The 18,068-nt window shown below is 40.5% G+C and overlaps 1 protein-coding gene across 1 annotated transcript in view; it reads left to right on the top strand.

Annotated features, from left to right (window-relative positions):
* The window catches only part of srrm3 (serine/arginine repetitive matrix 3), a 79,912-nt gene that overhangs the window by 51,104 nt on the left and 10,740 nt on the right, over positions 1-18,068 (top strand). The window contains exons 3-10 of the mRNA XM_034152571.1: positions 880-981; positions 8,526-8,624; positions 9,097-9,177; positions 9,625-9,693; positions 12,416-12,451; positions 12,679-12,729; positions 13,456-13,563; positions 14,590-14,752. Coding sequence (XP_034008462.1) covers positions 880-981; positions 8,526-8,624; positions 9,097-9,177; positions 9,625-9,693; positions 12,416-12,451; positions 12,679-12,729; positions 13,456-13,563; positions 14,590-14,752 — 709 coding nt within the window. The remainder of the gene's footprint in view (positions 1-879; positions 982-8,525; positions 8,625-9,096; positions 9,178-9,624; positions 9,694-12,415; positions 12,452-12,678; positions 12,730-13,455; positions 13,564-14,589; positions 14,753-18,068) is intronic.

Raw genomic sequence — 18,068 nt, 5'->3', positions numbered from 1 at the left:
CCTCAGTCCTCCTTTCCACCTTCATGTTCCTCTGTCTCTAGAGCTCATTACATGCCATTACCACAGCCAGAGCAGAGTGTGGAGATGGTATGAGTACACCAGGAAATGTAGACTGTATTAAAGAGGCCATGTGCTGTCAAGTTCACATATATGTATCCCCCTGTCTGAAGAATGGCACGAGACAGCAGCTACTTCATTGTCGCTGTCGCACTTGTTCAGACAGGCTGGATGAATTATTACTGTGAAAGTTTTATTCATTTATCTACAGCGCCAAATAATATCACAATGAAATGAAAGTATAACACTACTTTTGATGCTTGTCAGTTGCAACAACTGACAGCCACAATATATCTGAAATAAAAAGCCAGATATTCTCAATCGGAGAATATGAATACATCCACATTGTAGCACAGACAGTAATTGCTTTCGTGTCCCCCTGCAGTGGTCCCCAGTATTCTGTCTGTCAGCTAGCTGAAAGCTCCTCACGATGCCCCACGGTTACTCTCAACTCAGCGCTTTGCTTACAGAATAAACATGACATGCAGCCTGTGCATGAACTTGAAACCCGCCGGGGTCAAGAGAGGGTGACAGTGAGTCATCAGAATATATATACAATATATCTAATATACTTGGGAGTGTCCTTTTGAGTTGTATTGGGAAAGAAGACAAGAGAGGTCTTTGCTATGTGTTGTACTCTGTGTGGTAACTGGTATGAAATGGCTTCTACACGTGCAATAGCTCAGCCAGTGTCAATGCTCTTATTAAAAGCTGCTTCTTCAACGTACAGTCTGTTCATCGTTCACTTTCAGGAGTCAAAACTGCGTGATGAATCGGTATGTGTGCCTCCACTAACTGCTGTGTCTTTACCTCCGTCCCCAGGTACACAGAAGAAGAGATCCGGCAGAAAGTGAGCACGTTCAGACAGATGCTGATGGACAAGGAGGGCGTTATCACCAGAGAGGGCTCACACACACAACCAGTGTAAGTAACTGTATATCAGGTTTCTTGTCTGTGATGTCCACCGTTACGCCAAACATAGGGATGCAACACCAAAGCTTATATCTGTTTCTGTATTTATCTATATTTGGCATTGGTGACATGTATTTAGGTCTTTCACTAAAGTACAAGTTAAGTATAGTTTGTCAAGATGGGGCAAGGATAATACAAGTAGTCTTTATTTACTGTTTTTAAAGCCACAGTGGCCCAAATGTGGCCTGCAACAGTATTCATATGGCTGTTTTTGCTGATTTCTTGAAAATTCCTTTTTCATACGGAAGCAGTGTTTGATCACTTTCATCCCCGAGTTACAGGAGTGACGAGTCAGCAGGCAATAACGGTATAAGTCAATAAAATATGGGTTTTAAAAAATGGTGAATCACTGCAACCCTGAGAGAATCATGACCATACTGTCATAAATGAGCAGAAGAAATGTCAGCTTGATCGCTCCGGTAGTATGACACACAAACACGTCTGCTCACATGATCCGTGTTGCCGATATAAAAACATGTATTTAAAATATAATATAGTTTTATATTTATATTTCACTGATTAATGTTGCAATAATGTGTGCAACAATTTACAGATGCAGGAGGTAAAACAGAGCCGCACTGAGTCTTTTTGTACGCATGGAAATTAATAGTAAAGTTATAAAACAGGAGGTCACAATGCAAAATAAGAGGTCAGAAAAACATTGCGCCACACTCCAGGATTTTCTTTAGAAATGAAAGGTTGCGCTTGCAATGGTAGCACAGTCAAATAGATTTGGTTTGAAAAGCCAATGAAAGTGCCAATCTTCATGAAGATCACAGTAACAATAACCTGCAACATCAGTCAAGCTTAATGCTGCCCTGCACAACTCTTAATTAAGGTTAAACCAAGAACGATGGAATATTAAAGGTAAACCGCGAATGACGGAATATTAAACTATCTACACATCTGTATTTGTAGCTTATAGCTTATTTGTTCACATTCTGTCACATCTGGTGCTTTGGCCTCTAACAGTTCACATGGCACGGGCAACAAGCACATGGATTACTTTGATGCAGAAGAAACAGATTGCATTGGTAGCTTGTTGATATCCAAACAACACAAAGTATATCCTTGGTTAACAGTAAATATAATGTATAAAGGAGTGAATTCTGCTGATTCTAACAAGGTGTTCATGATGTCCATGTTCAGATTTGACCATGACTTATGAATCAGAGAAGAAGTTGTGTTACGTTTCAAGGTCATATTTCTGCCCTTTTTACTGGGAACAAAAAAATCATCGTTGTAACAGCGACAAAGCATATGCTTACTAAATGTGTCTAAATCTGAATTATTTGCCCATGGATTTGTATTCTAAAACGTTTCAACCTAAATACTTCAGACCTGTTTTACAGTTATAATCAGAACACACACTTTATTTGGAATCATGGTAATAGCACTTAAAGGTAGGATAGGTAAGTTTGAGAAACCGGCTCGAGATCGCTAGATTTTGAAAATACACAACCGGAGAAAATCTGCCACTTCCTTACAGAGCCCCTCCTCCAACACACACGAACGCGCACATGACCAATGAGGGCACGAGATAAGTCTGTGCACAGATGGAAGGCTGACAGGCAGGTAGGCCATCCAGTTATTTTAGCCGGGCCGGCTAAAATGATTGGTCGTGCTTTTTACAGTACTACAGCTTCCACAGATGACATGTTTTTATGGATTTTTTGTCAAAGCACTTAAGATATTCATTGCTATCAGGATGTTAAGAGCATTCCATGGAATATAACAAAAAGTGTATCTCGAGCCGGTTTCTCAAACTTACCTACCTTTAAATAGAAGGTCATATTTCTATTTCCATTTTGACTCAACTTGACGTCATTTATACTAAGATTCATGACAGATTGGTCTTGGTGTGTCAAAATCATATCAGAGTGTATCTTGGCACGAAGCTCATGCGGGTAGAACTGATGAACAACGCTTGTTTGATTGGTGAAAATTGTTCCCATATGTTCCTAAAAATGAAACGGCACTTTTTAAAGTAATTTATAGCCACTTATTTTGTGATCTCCCTGACAGAATCCACTTTGACAATCGCTGCCCTCTGTGCATGCCTTATTATCCACCTCCTTTTTGCCGTTCATTCTCTTTGTTTCTCTGCAACTTATTTATTAGAAAACCCAGAGTTTTGTATTCTTGATGATAAGTTAATTATATTAAATGAATCTAATAAAACCAGACAGCCATACAAGCCGAAATTGATTTTAAAAGCGGTTATGAGAAATGGCCTGCCATCTAGTAATGTCTTTAGGCGGTTGGCTCAAAAGAATACGGGTTGTGTTTGCAGGAACGCTACACATTGTAATTTGGATCCTTGGCTTTTTCAGTCATTTATAAAAAAAAATTAAAAAAGGGAATTGTTAAACCCTGATGCTTTGAAAATAATCAGAAGCATTTTAAAGTCTACTCTAAACTCTGCTGGAAGCCACTGAGGCGAAGATTGCCGTGATAATTGTCAATTTGTTTAGCGCTAAGCCTTAGCTTTGAGTGCATGCTGGAGGTTCCCATGTGAGGCGAGAATTAAAGTAACATAAATAAATGTTGAGGGTATAATCTCCATCCAAATCACACATAGATACTCCCAAAGGCCATGGGAAACAGCACAGTAGGACGTAGGTGTGGTGTCCCCTAACAGTCCCTCCATCATACTGTGTGAATGATTTAGAGAGGCAGTGTGGCCACCCGCTGTGTGTGAACTAATGACGGTGGTAATGACGCTGATGCTTCCTGTCTCACTGACTAGACTAATGCTTCTCCATCCTCTGCACTTCAGCCGGTGTCTGGCATTAACCAGTCCACACAGAGGAGGAGGGAGGTGTAGAGGACTGTAATAAGGATCATTTCAATATTTGTTTCCAGTAGAAAGTCAACTATGAGGATACCGACAGCGTAGTTTGTCTTGCTTTTTCGCATTAGTTCACCCTTAAGGGCACTTCTGAGTCAGGTCAATTTAGGATTTCAGAGCTTGCCTCAATTTCTGCAACCCAGAAAGGCCTTGATGTGGAAAATTGGAGAAGGTTGTAATTTACGAGGTTGTTGTCCCACACACACTCAACACTCCCTGAGGCCTTCACACACAAACACACACTTTCTGACGTATTCTATGTCCCTCTGCCCACCATTGTTACTTCACATGTCAATTGCCTACTTCAGGAGCATTATGTGAAACATGCCTTCATCCACCCGTGGGTTGGCCTCAGGGCAAAACTGTGCTTCAGGCCCCCTGATACTCACTGCCTGCAGCAATAAGCAGATTTACAATCTTCCACATGAATAGGTAATGTAAAGAGAGAACCCCAACGAGGGGCCTAAATCACTGTGGTAAACAGCCAGCAGTATCATCTCATATTGATGGTTAGCTTGTGTCACTGCCATGAACATTTCTGTGACTGTTTGACGAATCCTGTTCCTTAGAGGAGGACATCCATTGTGCCACCTGGAGGTCGACATTTTGGTTTTTAGTGAAATATCTTGAATACATTTTTGATTATATTAAAACAACATTTTGCCCAAAATGACTTTTGTGATACCGTATGTCTCCACTAGGGCAACCATGATGTTAATCTCCCTAAACAATTTCTGTATATTCATGCAGAATATTTATTGTGTGACCTGCACCAGTTAATCTCATCATAATTTAAGTACAACCCAATGCTACATGACTTCAAGCAAAATAGATGAATATATAAAGAGAGTACATGTGCGTGGATTTACTAAAGGAAAGAATGCTCCATCACATTCTCAAATATAGAGCTGCCTCCAATGTGTCTGGTTGTGCTTGGCTGGGAGGTTTGATTCAGATCTCTTCCACTGGGCATATTACTATTGACAGGCTAAGGCCCTTCAGCTGTAGCTTAATACTCTAACTCACTAGCAGTAAACAGCCGGCAGTAAGCAGATGCGCTAGCTCCTAACTCTGTTTACTGATGTCCCACATTGATTTCCTGCACAATGGATGTGAACACGGGCCGAGAGAAGGAGTGCAGTGCGTAAAGCCTATCAGGTTTATACACAGAGACTGTCCGAACCCAGCAGGATCATGGGAGGCTCACTCTGGACTTCAATAGATATTCAATATCTGATCAAATGCCTGACATATCTTCAATAGCAAACAGAAAATCTTTTCGTTCTCACAAAAAAACGTATTGACTTGATGCACCAAAAACATCAAGGCTTTTCCTCGAGGATCTCAGAATTGATCAGCTAAGCTTAAAGCTCCTGGTCAGTCATACTTTATCTCAATATGACAACCATAAATTCACTCAATGTAGCCCCACCCTCCCACTGAGGAGTAATCAATCCGACCTCCACCCACCTCCTCCCAGGATAACACACTATAACTCTCTGCAGCAATATAAATATATCCAGGCCTCCGGGGGCAGAGTGGCTGTCTGAGTAGGGATATGAATTTGCGGGCACTACTTTGTGCTGCAGACTGAGGAAGAGGGCACTGACCGTAGTCCATCACTGCCACGTCCCAGGGACAGTGACTGTTAGGGAGCCTCTCTCCTCAGCAGGCCACTGTCCAGCACGGAGACACTCACTCATCTGCCTAACAGAGAGGCTGTGTGGACCAGGAGCTGGGCAGATGTCTTCAGCATATTGGAGCATGGCAACACTTGAGAGATTAGAGACAGGCTGGGGAATTAGTTTGATCTTTAATGACTAAGCACGGGGTCCACTAGATACTTCCAAATATTGTTAATTGCTCTTTTTGGCATTTTGCTTCACTCTCAGCCCTACAGGGACTAGTCGTTGGCAAAAACAAACCTGCCTGTAGGTGTATAAACACCATTTCTGGCATTTTTTTCCAAATGAAAAGTGGATTAACAAGAAACATCTAATGCTGTTCAATTTCCTGAATTTTCGTAACACTAACTATTGCTGGAAATCACATACTGGATATATAAATATTTAATGTGCATATTCACTACAAAGTGTATCTAATATGTAACATTGGTTTGATGTTTCATTCTGGCATCTTTTTCAAGAATTATATAGATTTTTAACAAAATGCGCAGATGAGTTTACCCTGAGTAGTGATGGCCTGTTTCCTCTACAGCTGCAGCTACAACCTTCACTCATCAAAGGGGTCTAGCCTGGGAGGCAAAACCCAGGGCAAAGATAATTTATAAATCACAAAAGCTGCTTCTTCGGCAGCTCCTCTCATCTCTCACCTTGTTTTTCGATATTCGATTTCTCAGCTCTTTGAATTTGTAACGGTTTGATGTTCTCCCTTAATCTGAAGTGTCATCTGTTCTATATCGACTCACACAGTGTTTTAACTCAAAAGACTTCCAAACCTTATTAAAAGGAAAATTATCATGTGAACTGTGTCACAACCACACTGCCTACACTTGTTTACTTCTCTCCCTAATTGGTTCGTTTTTTTTTTTTAGACAACTTGTTTTCGAGCTCAAGTTTAAATTAACAATAATAATGTTATTCAAGAATATCCATCACATCGAGTAATGCGGTGTTTGTGTGTGCATGTATGTGTGTGCGCGGGTGATTTTCAGTGCTCTGGATGGCTGTCATTGGGCAGTGAGGTTTATTTTGCTGGTGCTTTGAATCCCTGCTGTGCCCAGTGGTGCTCAGCCAATTAGGGGTTTTGTTGCTCATCCTCTCCAAACTAGCCATCAGGCCTGTGCCCCGCTCAAATCCTTACACACTCTCCTTCTAGTTTCTTCACACTTACTCTGACTGTGTTTGAAATTGCATTCTTGCATACTATTCATGCAAATTATAGTATTTATGGGTTTAAAAGATAACCGATTTGTAAATGCAAGTAATGGGATTCAGCTGTAGCCTACACTACCAACATTGAACTTATCAAAAAGTGGGAAAGTTCTGAACTGCACCAGTTTAAATGTACTTATAAGCCTATAGCGACAGTAAAAAAATATGTAAAATCAACTTTCCTCCCATCTTTGCCCTGGGGTTCCTTTCCATCCCTGAAGAGACACATTTATTTGTAGCTGCATACTTTACTATATACGGAATTACGGACACAAAACAGAACTATATTTTGTATGCAGTATGTACGTCACTATGCAGTATGTGTGTATGCAGTACATAATATTGCGATTTCAAACACAGCCGTTGTTTTTTCTTCACCAACCTTCCTCTCTTCAGAAGTCAAATTGTCTCTGCAGTGTGCAGAGTGTGTGTTTGATGTCCTAACACACTCTTCATGCTTTGTCAACTTCTTTCTCTATGTTGCTTCACCCTCTTCATCTCATCACTCCTGTCTCCTTCCTATTGAGGCTGCAGGGCTTTTCATTGAGGTTATACTTCTGTCAACATCACTCAAAACCAGATAACTTCTACATGAACTACCATATGCTACATCTTGGTGTTAAAAGTAGCAGCAAGCCCAGAGCATGACCTGCTGGGTTTGTAGCAATACTGGGACTACCAAGGTCAGACAGATAGGACTGCATAGTGGGAAAAATAATCAGTGTGGTGTGTTCTTTATCTATTTCTTTAGCCTAGCCTGCAAGGTCAGATCTGGTAGATCAGAGGATTCCACATAGGAGACGAGGGAGTTGTGGCACAGGGAGGATTAGGGAGGAGTCTGCTGCCATCTGTCTGCATATACAACACAGTTTGTGTGAGGAACAAGTGGGAAGATATTAATCCCACAAGCTGAGCTGTAAGGGCGATGATATTCTCACTGCTGGGGTGGGAGAAGATCACAAATGTCAATGTACAAGTAAAGTGACAAAAGAGTTTAGTGTGTGAGCATCACACTTTCAAGTAGCGTTGTTTCTGAGTTAGCCACCAGATGGGTTGATACATGCATTAGCCTGCAGCGTAGCTTTAGCAAAGTCTGTCCACCTCCTTGATCCAGACTGAAATATCTCAGCAACTATTTAATGGTTATTGATGAGACATTCATGATCCCAGAGGATGAATCCCACCGCAGCACCACCAGCATTTTCACACAGTGATTTTGGTCAAATGCCTCAAAAACTTAATTTATTGGAGGAAATTCAATGCCATTATGTACAGACTCCCCCAAATTGGTTGCGGCATAATTGGGTCTAAATTGTTAGCTAATTTAGCATTAGCGCTAGACCGATTGCCAATGTATGCTTATCGATATTTGGATATTGCTATATATTGAAAATTGCAGTACAGGCATGACATTAAGTTTGTCTACCAGACAGCACTGCCAAGTTGAAATCTGAGACAAATGTGTAAAGGCAGTTTGTTTATGCTATTAGTTTGATTTTCTTTTTAGAATGACTTCTCTAAACACAATGTATCCTTATCAGATCTTTTCAACTCTCAAATACCAATGGCAGAATCAGTCTGGATTTAGGAAGCATGCTAACACACTGAACTCATAGCATATAGCATGGCAGACTTTCACTGTGAAGTCAGGAATGATTTTTGAGCTGGGTTTGCCTTATTTTACAGTTCTTCCTCTTACGCACAATATTCACACACTTCCCATTTATGATCCTTGATTGTTGTGTTTTCAGGGTCAACCACCTGCACTACGAGGCTGATTATGGACAGAACCATCAATTGGTCAGCTATGAAGATGGAGACTGTGACCATGATTACCACAGCGACAACAGGTAAAGCACATGTTTAAACTGGTTTAAACACACATACTGTATAATGGGGATGTGATGACCCCTCAAATGATCAATTCAATAGCAGCCTATTATCTCCTTCACATGGCGTGTGTCTTATGATAAACAAGAATCCTCGACACTCTCTCCCAGTAACTTGTCTGGAGATAAACATGTTATATTATTTATGTTTAAAAAAAAAACACACAATGCAGATGGTCATTCAGATTTTGATTTCTGAATGTGTCACTTTGCAGAAAATATCAATTTCCTGTTTCCATGATATGATATTTGGCGTGTGATGGCAGAATGAATTAAGGAAATTAGAAAATATCCCCTTATCGACTTGCGCCGCAGAAAATAACTCTAATCAATCACACACTTATATTAACATTCACTTGTGAATTGCCTTTCTCATTTGGAATCTCCCCCCCCCCCCCCTCATCTTTGTTCTCTCCTACTGTGGCCTACTCAGAGTGAAGAGGAAATCAAGCAGCTCTCCATCCCCTCGTCCAAAGAAACGAAAGAAGAAGAAATCTGGCCGCAGAAGGAGTCGGTAAGTGGAAGCAGCTTTCACTGATGAAGTGGTTTCCATTTTTCTCCCTTTTTTGTTGACAGAATAATTACACTGGGTTCTTTAGTGAAATTATTTTTGCAAATATTGTAACGAGCCATCAGAAACTGTAAAAACGGAAAAGAAACTGTGAAAAAGGAAAGAATAGTAGGCAGTCATTAAAAGCATATTCTCATTTTCTTTTGAGAAGGTCAGCTAGAGAAAGAGAGAGAAGGAAGTGGTACATTATAGAGAATAAAGAACAAGAAGAGATGGGCAGAGAAAGAATAGATGAATTACAGAGAGAGACCGGCTGAGCTTATATAGGATCTCACCTTTGCTAATAATGATCTCCTCTGAGATGAAACACAATGATGAGTCAAAAGCCGTTAGCACCTATCTGAGGCTTACTTCATGGCATGCATACTTCCCCCTTCTCTCTATCAAAAGGTTTGGCAGCTCCTCACCCACTCACAGAGAGAAGAAGAAAAAGAGTGGGAAGAAACACAAGCGAGACAGGTGAGTGTGAACATGCTGTGTGAGAGTCAGAACAAGCAAGAGCCTCAGACTTGATATGGGTTTGTCAACAGTTGCTTTGACAGTGATTGGTAGTGATAGGAGGGAAGGGAAGGAGGGAAGACCTAGGGATAGGGAGTATCATAGGAAGTATCAAAAAGTGTGAAAGCAAACGAAGAAAGATACAAATAAAAAAAGGGAAAAGGAAAGACAAAACGGAAAGGGAAAGGGAAGTCAAAAGTATAGCAAGATGAAGGACATAAACAAAGGAAAGGATGAAAAGCAGGAAGGGAAAAGAAGGAAAGGATGAAAGATAATCATCAATAAGAAGGAGACAAAGACGGTACAAAAGTGAAAAGGAAGCATCAGAAAGGTTGAAAGAATGGAGAAAAGAAGAGGAAACCAAGCTGATCAAGGAAGGGAAGAAAAAAGGCTTAAAGATATGAAATAAAATAAAAAAATGAAATGTAAGACATGATAAAGATGACATAAAGAGCAAAAGGACAGAGAGAGCCAGAAACTAACTAAAGCAATGGCGGAAAGATGAAGAAAGGTAAGACATTATTCATGAAAAGATGAGAGGGAAGACGGAGAAGAGAGAGAAATTACAAGAGCTCATCAACAAATACTCTTGCAATGCCTTGGGATATCATAACCACAATATACAATTGTAGAGTGCCCCCCGATTTCTCCGCTTCCCCGCCTGACTCCGGGGGTGCGAGGCTAAATGTGTTGTTCTAATAACCCGGCCTGTACGGGGGCGCACAACACAAGAAAAATGAGCCTCTCACCAAACTGCTGAGCATCACTGCACCGCCCCGCTCCCTTCCCCACCTCCCATCCATCCACGCACATCCCATTCCCCCCACCCCCACCCTCCCTCTCCCTCACACAAAGCTGCTCTGCATTGCAGGTACTGTTGGTGTATGAATCATGTATAGATGAAGACCGGAGGGGGGGCAGAATGCAGGGTTCCTCCCCAGAGAGGAGCCATCCTCCCTAAATCCTAGTCTCCTTTTTGAAAATGCACATTATTAGGAGCTCAAAATGGATATTGCTTGTTGTTTTTATTATAACAACATTCAATAAAAAGGGCTTGTGTCCATTTGGATGCATACTATAATATTTAGGGCTGTACCAAATGGATTTTCTTTTGATATTCAAAGCTTTCATTTCTTTTTTGAATGAAGCCTTGATTCACTTTCTGCATCTTTTATGAATGTGTTGCCGAAAAGGAAAAAGTCCTTGAACAAAATACTCAACTTGAATAAAGTTGTTTATCTGTCTTTTTTACTCAGTCTACTTTAATTGATGAATATAACTTTTAAAGCAAAGTTCTTTTTGTGATTTGAATTTTTAACTTTAAAACAATCTGGACTTATTGGAACTGCTTGGATAACACGAGTCACAAACAGTTGTACACAGCCACCGTCAAAATCTCATTCAACAAAAAGTATAGTTATAATAATATAAGTGCAGTCTAGTATTATTCTGCATCTGTGCAAAAAGTAAACACAATATGAATAGACACGCAACAGATGCATTTGGATTCAAAATTCAATGTCAAGGTTGTGAATGAAGCTTCAAAGCTTTGAAGCCCTCAGTGCAGCCCTGCTTCTCTGTCCTTGTAGTGTGAGGTAAGGTGAGGGATGTAGCGGTGACCAGAGGCTGAGAGAGAGGGGAGGAATAACGAGCTGTCCAGAATAACGCCTCATATACATAGAGTCCCCAGTTGATTCTCTCCAGCGGGGAAACAGCCACAGCTCTGAGTCCCGTATCCGCCACATACATTACTGTGACGGCTTTATTACTCCCTTTCAGTGGATCAACACACTTTGCTGCTGCCACTGCCTCCCACTCCACTGCATGTTGTATGTATGTGTGTTAAACAGCAGGGGGGATGTAGTGCTCTTTATGAGAGCAACGCTCGCAAACCGGTCTGACTAATCACCATGGAAACTGCAATGAGGATGAAAGTGATATGGAGGTGATGTTTCAGTTGAACGCTGAGGACTGAGGAAGGGCCGGCCTTCCCTTCCTTGCTGTATACTCAGTGCCTGGTCTAAGAGAAAGTGGTTTATTTGTATTGCTCTAGCGCAGAGAGCAACATCCTTTTACAGCCAGAAATATATATTTATTTGAAAGTGTGGCATCCAAACCTGTAGAACACCAGCTGGAAAAGCCTGATGAGAGAGCTCCCTGTGGACATCTCCACATAAATGGACGTGTGCATGTGATTCAGACATGCGCATCCCTAAGAGTGCAGAAATACATGGTGAAATATTCCATTTAGATAACATGATCCTCCTGCTGGTCACAGTATCTTGAACACGTTCATATTCCATGACAAAACTAAGCCTGAGACTGGGAGCTTTGTGTGTCAGTGTGTAATCTTTAGAACGCAGTTTTCATAAATCTTGAGGAATATCTGTCATCAAATGTACATACATATTTTATTGAATTAAATTAATAATGTTCTGTCCACTCTAAATACGTTTAAACTGACATTTTCATCTGATTTCTTTAGTGTTAAGTCATTCCCAGAACCACTTAAACTCTGGAACATTGTTATACAAATATATGTTTCTGTGTAAAAGGTTATCCAGCCTTATTACTCAGTAATCCTGTTTCCTGGAACAGGCCCCTGGTACACACTTGTAGCCAACTGTGTATGAATTATTCAGTTCATCATTATGATGATTGTGGTGTTTTTTTATCGTTACAGATCTGCATCAGGCTCGAGAAAAAAGAGGAGATACAGGTGTGTATGGAACAAGGAAATACACAATACATAATAACATGCATAACATGTGTAAGGTGTGTGTTATTGTCATTTATGCCTACTGATTGTTCAAAAGACAATGCAATCCGTATGGGTGAGTGGTACATTAATTGAGTTCCTTTTGCAAAGGGTGTGAGTGCGTGTTTGCCATGCTTTGAAGTACTGTACACTGTACTTCGTTATCTTACATAGGACATTTGTTTCAGATCCGGCAGCCCAAAGAACAAACACAAAGACAAGATCAAACAGAAAAAGAGGTGAGCAGCATACCGAATCACTAAGGTGCCATTTAAATGAAAAGTCTGCTTTTTTCTGCACAAGAGTTTCACATTTTATCAGTAAAACTTGGCTTGTACAGTATTCTACAGAAGCCCTGAGAGGCAAGTGAGAAATGTTTTAATTTGTATGATTAACTTTAACCAAAATGTGTTTTACAACAACACAAATTATTCTGAAAAAAACTGTTTTCTCAAGTATGAAAACTTTTGGTGAAAATACGATTTAGAAACTTTGAAAGAATGTCCAAGAAAAACCAATTCAGAAGGGAACACCAGATCTGCCTCTAGGGGCTCTGTAGTATCCAATGTGTGTGAATAAACACATCTTGTCCTCTGCACACAGCGATACAGTGAACAATAGTCTCAGTCAACAATAGGTCCATTTGGAAGCTGGTCCGGTGTCTCATACATTTATATTAGTATTTTTGTACACCTATTATCCCAGGCTCAGACCCTCAGAGACTGCTAATGACCGTATAGCCCAGAGTGAATCTTCTAAGCATTCAACACAATCCCCACTGTCTTGATTAGAATATATATTGAAAGTGTTTGGCAGAGCATGAACTGTTTTACTTATCATGAATTTGACTCGCCGTTGCATTTTTGTCCCCGTGTGATGTGTGCGTACATACACATGGCCCTCATGTTTCTATTTGTATGCGTGTGTGTGTGGTGTGTTTTTATGCATTGGTTGTCCTCCCTCAGGTCCCCTGGTGAGACTCCCAGCAGGAGTTCACAGCGTCAAGGCAGCTGCTGTAGCTCCCGCAGCGCCTCCCTGTCCTCCACCCGCAGCACCTCCAAATCCCCCTCCAGGTACCCTCCTCGTGTTATTCTTCTGATTCTACTTTATAGCTTATTCAAATGATTCTCTCTCTAAAGAAGCAAGGGACAGGGCAGAGAATGTATTTTATGGGATATTTTGTCATTTGTGACATTTAGCCAAGGTTTCTGGGCTTGCATTCATCATACTTTGAAGAAGTTCCCTTAAGAATGATCTTAAGAGCCAACTAATGAGAAAAAAGTTTTTTGCAGTGTGTGAAATTTAGGACACATTTATCAAGCAAGGTACTGCTACTTTAATATCGATGCAGCAGAACCAGGTACATTTTTTTCCATGCAACTCAACCACCAAAAGTTAAGTCAAAGATTGAATTACTAGTAGCTGCTACATGAGATCGGCCTATGAGATCTAGTGAGTCTGTTCAAGTGGGACAATTACAAGGTCATTTATCCTATGTCACACTGCTCCCTCTTTATCCTTAAAAAGCTTTATACATTTATTTATTTATTTACATGTGCAGCAGTATTCTCCAAACAAACTTTGATGTGTTAAACCAGTGGCATTCCCTCTATGAACATGTCGCATCACTATATGATTTAATTTATTATAACTATGCTTGGATCAGGAACATTATCATTTTTTAATCTATACATATGGACGAAATAATGGGAAATGGTTCAAATGAAAAGATAGGAAACATAGCTGGTGATAGATACACATTTTGCTGGTGGCATACAAACTACATCAGATACATTTGATGGAGAATGTAGTAGCTCATTGTCAAGTATACAGAAAATAAAGATTTAGTTCAGTGTGTTATTCTCGTTTTTTTAGTAGTAGGCTATAGCTACCCTTTCCTGAACTAGACATATTGACTCTTCTGACTATATTCATATTCTTCCTCATGACCAAAAATACTCCTCACCTCTGTCTCCATACTACAGTCCCATTAAGATGTACTCTTCAGAGACCTCTGGAGCCAAACCAATTTGAATGAATATATTTTGTGAGAAAGAAAGACTTTTAACTAATGTGTTTACGTGGCTCTACTCGTCCAGATTAAACTCCAAGCACAAGACGGACGGACAGAAGGCGTCCAGCACCTCGCTGTCCCCCGGCACCAACCCCCCCGCAGTGTGGCACAACGGGGACCACCCCCAGCGGAGCCGCAACGGCAGGGCCGGCAGACCCAACCACGGCGAGGGCGACAAAGTGCACGATGTATGTAATCTCCTCTATTTTGCTCCCACACCCCCACACCCGACCCCCCCCCCCCCCCCCCACCCACCCACTCCAACGGTATCTACCACAGTCTCTGCAGATGAGTTTTTATCATGCTCCTTTTGTGTTGGTTGACATGATTCTGATCTTGTTTGACATTGAAAGTGTTGTTCTGTTGTCACTAATACCCAGGTTGTAGGCCAGTTTTCTGATATCATTATTTGACGTGTTAAAGACAGGAGCCGTAAAACGTGCCGCTCCTGCTGCTTTGTTTCTGGCTCTCTTTGACTGCTCTGCCATCTTGTTTTTTTGTAGTTTGTTCTTGGTATTTACCAGTAACACAAGGGGGGCAGCAAGAATAAGGTTTCTAATGTTTCTGTATAGCAAATATCCTCTGAGTCCAACAGAAATATGAGCAGTACACAATCTTTCCTAACGATTGAAGAAGAAGATGTGCTTTACTTCCAAACAGGAGGCTGCTAAGGCATAAGACAAATGATCAAATCAAACCAAGGACGGGTATGATTACTTCAAACGTTAGCTGCCCCAAGAGGTTTATGAAAAAATATAAAATAAATAATAATAAGAAGAAGAAAAAGTATGCGTAATGAGAACTCTTAATGCAGATAAAGTTTGAATTAGCCAATGTTGAGAGAGTCACAATTAGATGTCTGATGGTGCTGATAAGTGATACAAATCTACAGTTTACCCTTGAAGTGACAAATCCAATTACTTGGAAAGTCTTGATCCACGCATGCAGCTCTCCAATCCAGATACTAGTGGTGTGTGCCTGGCTGTATGGAAGATTGAAAATGCCTAACTAAAAACAATAAATAGATCAAATGAAATACAGTATACATTGTCACAAACACATGTATATTTAGCCAACCACAAAAGCTGAAATCCAGATTATGTGAAAATCACATTTCATTAGTTTAGTAGTTTAGGATGAGTCATACAAATATTTTACAGGGAGTAAAAAAGAAATGCATTCGATTTTAAATATATTATTATCTTTTTAAATATTTATTTACGTTGCTGTATCTTTAAAATCAAATCACAACACATGAAACTAGGTGAGGAGATGTATTGCATTTCATGTCATCCAGCAGGGAGCAGCCTAGACATGCCATAACTAAATGCAAAGCAAAAGTTTCATTAGTTTTAATGTCCAAGGGTGCTTTTTTTTCCTCTTCAATAGTAAAAGCTAAAGAATTGTTTAATATATGGCATTTTAAAACTTCCATAGCGGCGAGCCGAGCCCAAAATTATGTTGTGTAAATGAATCAAAAGCATGACACAGGGTGGACCCTCTGAGTAACACAGAGGTAACAGCTCTGTCTTCAAATAAACATAATAGGCTCTTAAAGCAAACGTGGATAATTCATACCCACATTTCCCTTTTCAAATGGAACTGCTCCCTGTTTGTTTCGGCTGTTTTGAAAATAAGCACAGTTCTTATTACCTAAATGACACTTTTCAAATCACCCCCGCTCTTATGGAAACAACCTTATTACTTGCATTCTGTAAATGGATCATCAGAGCCACAGTAGGATGCTGGATTAAAACAAAAGACACTAAGACTGAAGGGATGGCTTTTAAACAATTGTTCCCTGTTGAATAAGCATCTAAATTGGTTGTAAACACCCAGAAACCAATGTCTAGTGAATGTGTAGTTTCTACTCAAGTTTGCATGTCTCTCTCTCTCTCTCTCTCTCTCTCTCCTCTCTCTCTCTCTCTCTCTCTCTCTCTCCTCTCTCTCTCTCTCTCTCTCTCTCTCTCTCTCTCTCTCTCTCTCTCTCTCTCTCTCTCTCTCTCTGCTTGTTTCCTTCATTACTGTTTTTTTTTTTCCTTATCAATATAAGTGGTATTTACCCATGAATAAATTCCCAAATCTTTTTGTCTCATTCATATAAAAAGCACTCAAATGCTTTGGAACCGGATCAAGTAGGTTAACTGGGTATGTGTAATAGTTTCTTCTTGTCAACCGTTTTCTTTCTTCTCAAGCACATGCTCTGCTCAGTGATAGATTCTCTTCTCCTCCAGGCGTCCGACAGCTCCTGCAAAACCACCAGGAGTTAATCACACGCTCCTCTACTGTTGTACTTCAAAATGTCCATGTGCATGTTGCCCCTAGGTGGCAGTATCTCTTCTGTCTGTCTGTGATCTACACTAGTGGAGAATGGCAAGGGAGTCTGTGTGATCATGTACCTTTGAGCCATTCAGCTCGGATGTAGTGAAAGAGCAGCATTTCATTTGCTCCATTTTTTTCAATCAGAATCTTTGTAGCAAAAGGGGCTGTAGCAAAACCTACACATATTTCTCTCATGGTAATCCCCAAACTGAAATCTCTGCACAGTAGGGTGGTTATGTGTGACAGATCCTGGATCCCACTGATGTTTGACTTTACTGCAGCAGTTGTGTGGATTAGCAAATGTTCTGTATAGCAGCTGGTTGTCTTCAGTTTGTGTTCCTGTAGTCGTACTATAGCCCTGCTTGGGACTGTCTGATCCACTGTTGGTGGACACGCCCATATGCTTTTCATAGTGAAGCTTTAGGAAACAGCTGAGCACGGCTCTCAATCAGAGGTGGGTAAGTAAAGTTGACATGCATTTACCAAACTAAAATGGTCGTTCACTACTCTTAGAAGCCTTCTCCTCCTTGAAAAATTTAAAATAATTCAATTAAATGATCATATATTACCATGCGGCTCTTCCAAGTTTGTTTTGGAAGGTCTCAATGCTAGTTTCTAAATTAGCCACTGTGTTAAAACAAGCGCAAAAGTGGATACTTTTCTTACAGGGCGAGGTCAACACAGTATTTAACTTGATTCAATTCAACAAACAGTTCAAATAAGAGTTGCACAAAAGTGTGCGTAACACTTGATCTGGCTTAGGTTTTTGTATTTGGCTCGCTAGTTGCAGGTAGGACAGGACCGTTTCAATTAGTTAGTGGAAATGACAAATTGTGACTCCAAAAGTTTGTTTTATACGATTACTAAGATTCACTACTCGTAAATGTACTCGGACAACATTTCAGAGATACAATTATCTTTCATCAGGAATGTTTTATAAAACCTATACTAATACTCTTATAATATGTTCATAGGACTATCTGGCTTTTTGGTAAGTTCAGTACATGCGTTCCCCCGCCTCTGATAAAGAGCAGTGCACAGCTGCCCCATGCTTTTCAAAGGGAAGCATCTGGGACTGTCTCCTACACAATGAGTGAAAACAGTCCCACCCCGGGCTAGTCGTCCTCTTGCTCATTATTAATGGATGTCTTCAAACACTTCAAACACAAGTACTCTGGGAAA

This window comes from Trematomus bernacchii, unplaced genomic scaffold (genome assembly GCF_902827165.1).
Source record: "Trematomus bernacchii unplaced genomic scaffold, fTreBer1.1, whole genome shotgun sequence".
NCBI lineage: Eukaryota > Metazoa > Chordata > Actinopteri > Perciformes > Nototheniidae > Trematomus > Trematomus bernacchii.
Note: the sequence above shows the minus strand (reverse complement) of the source record. Positions and strands in the feature narration are given on the sequence as shown.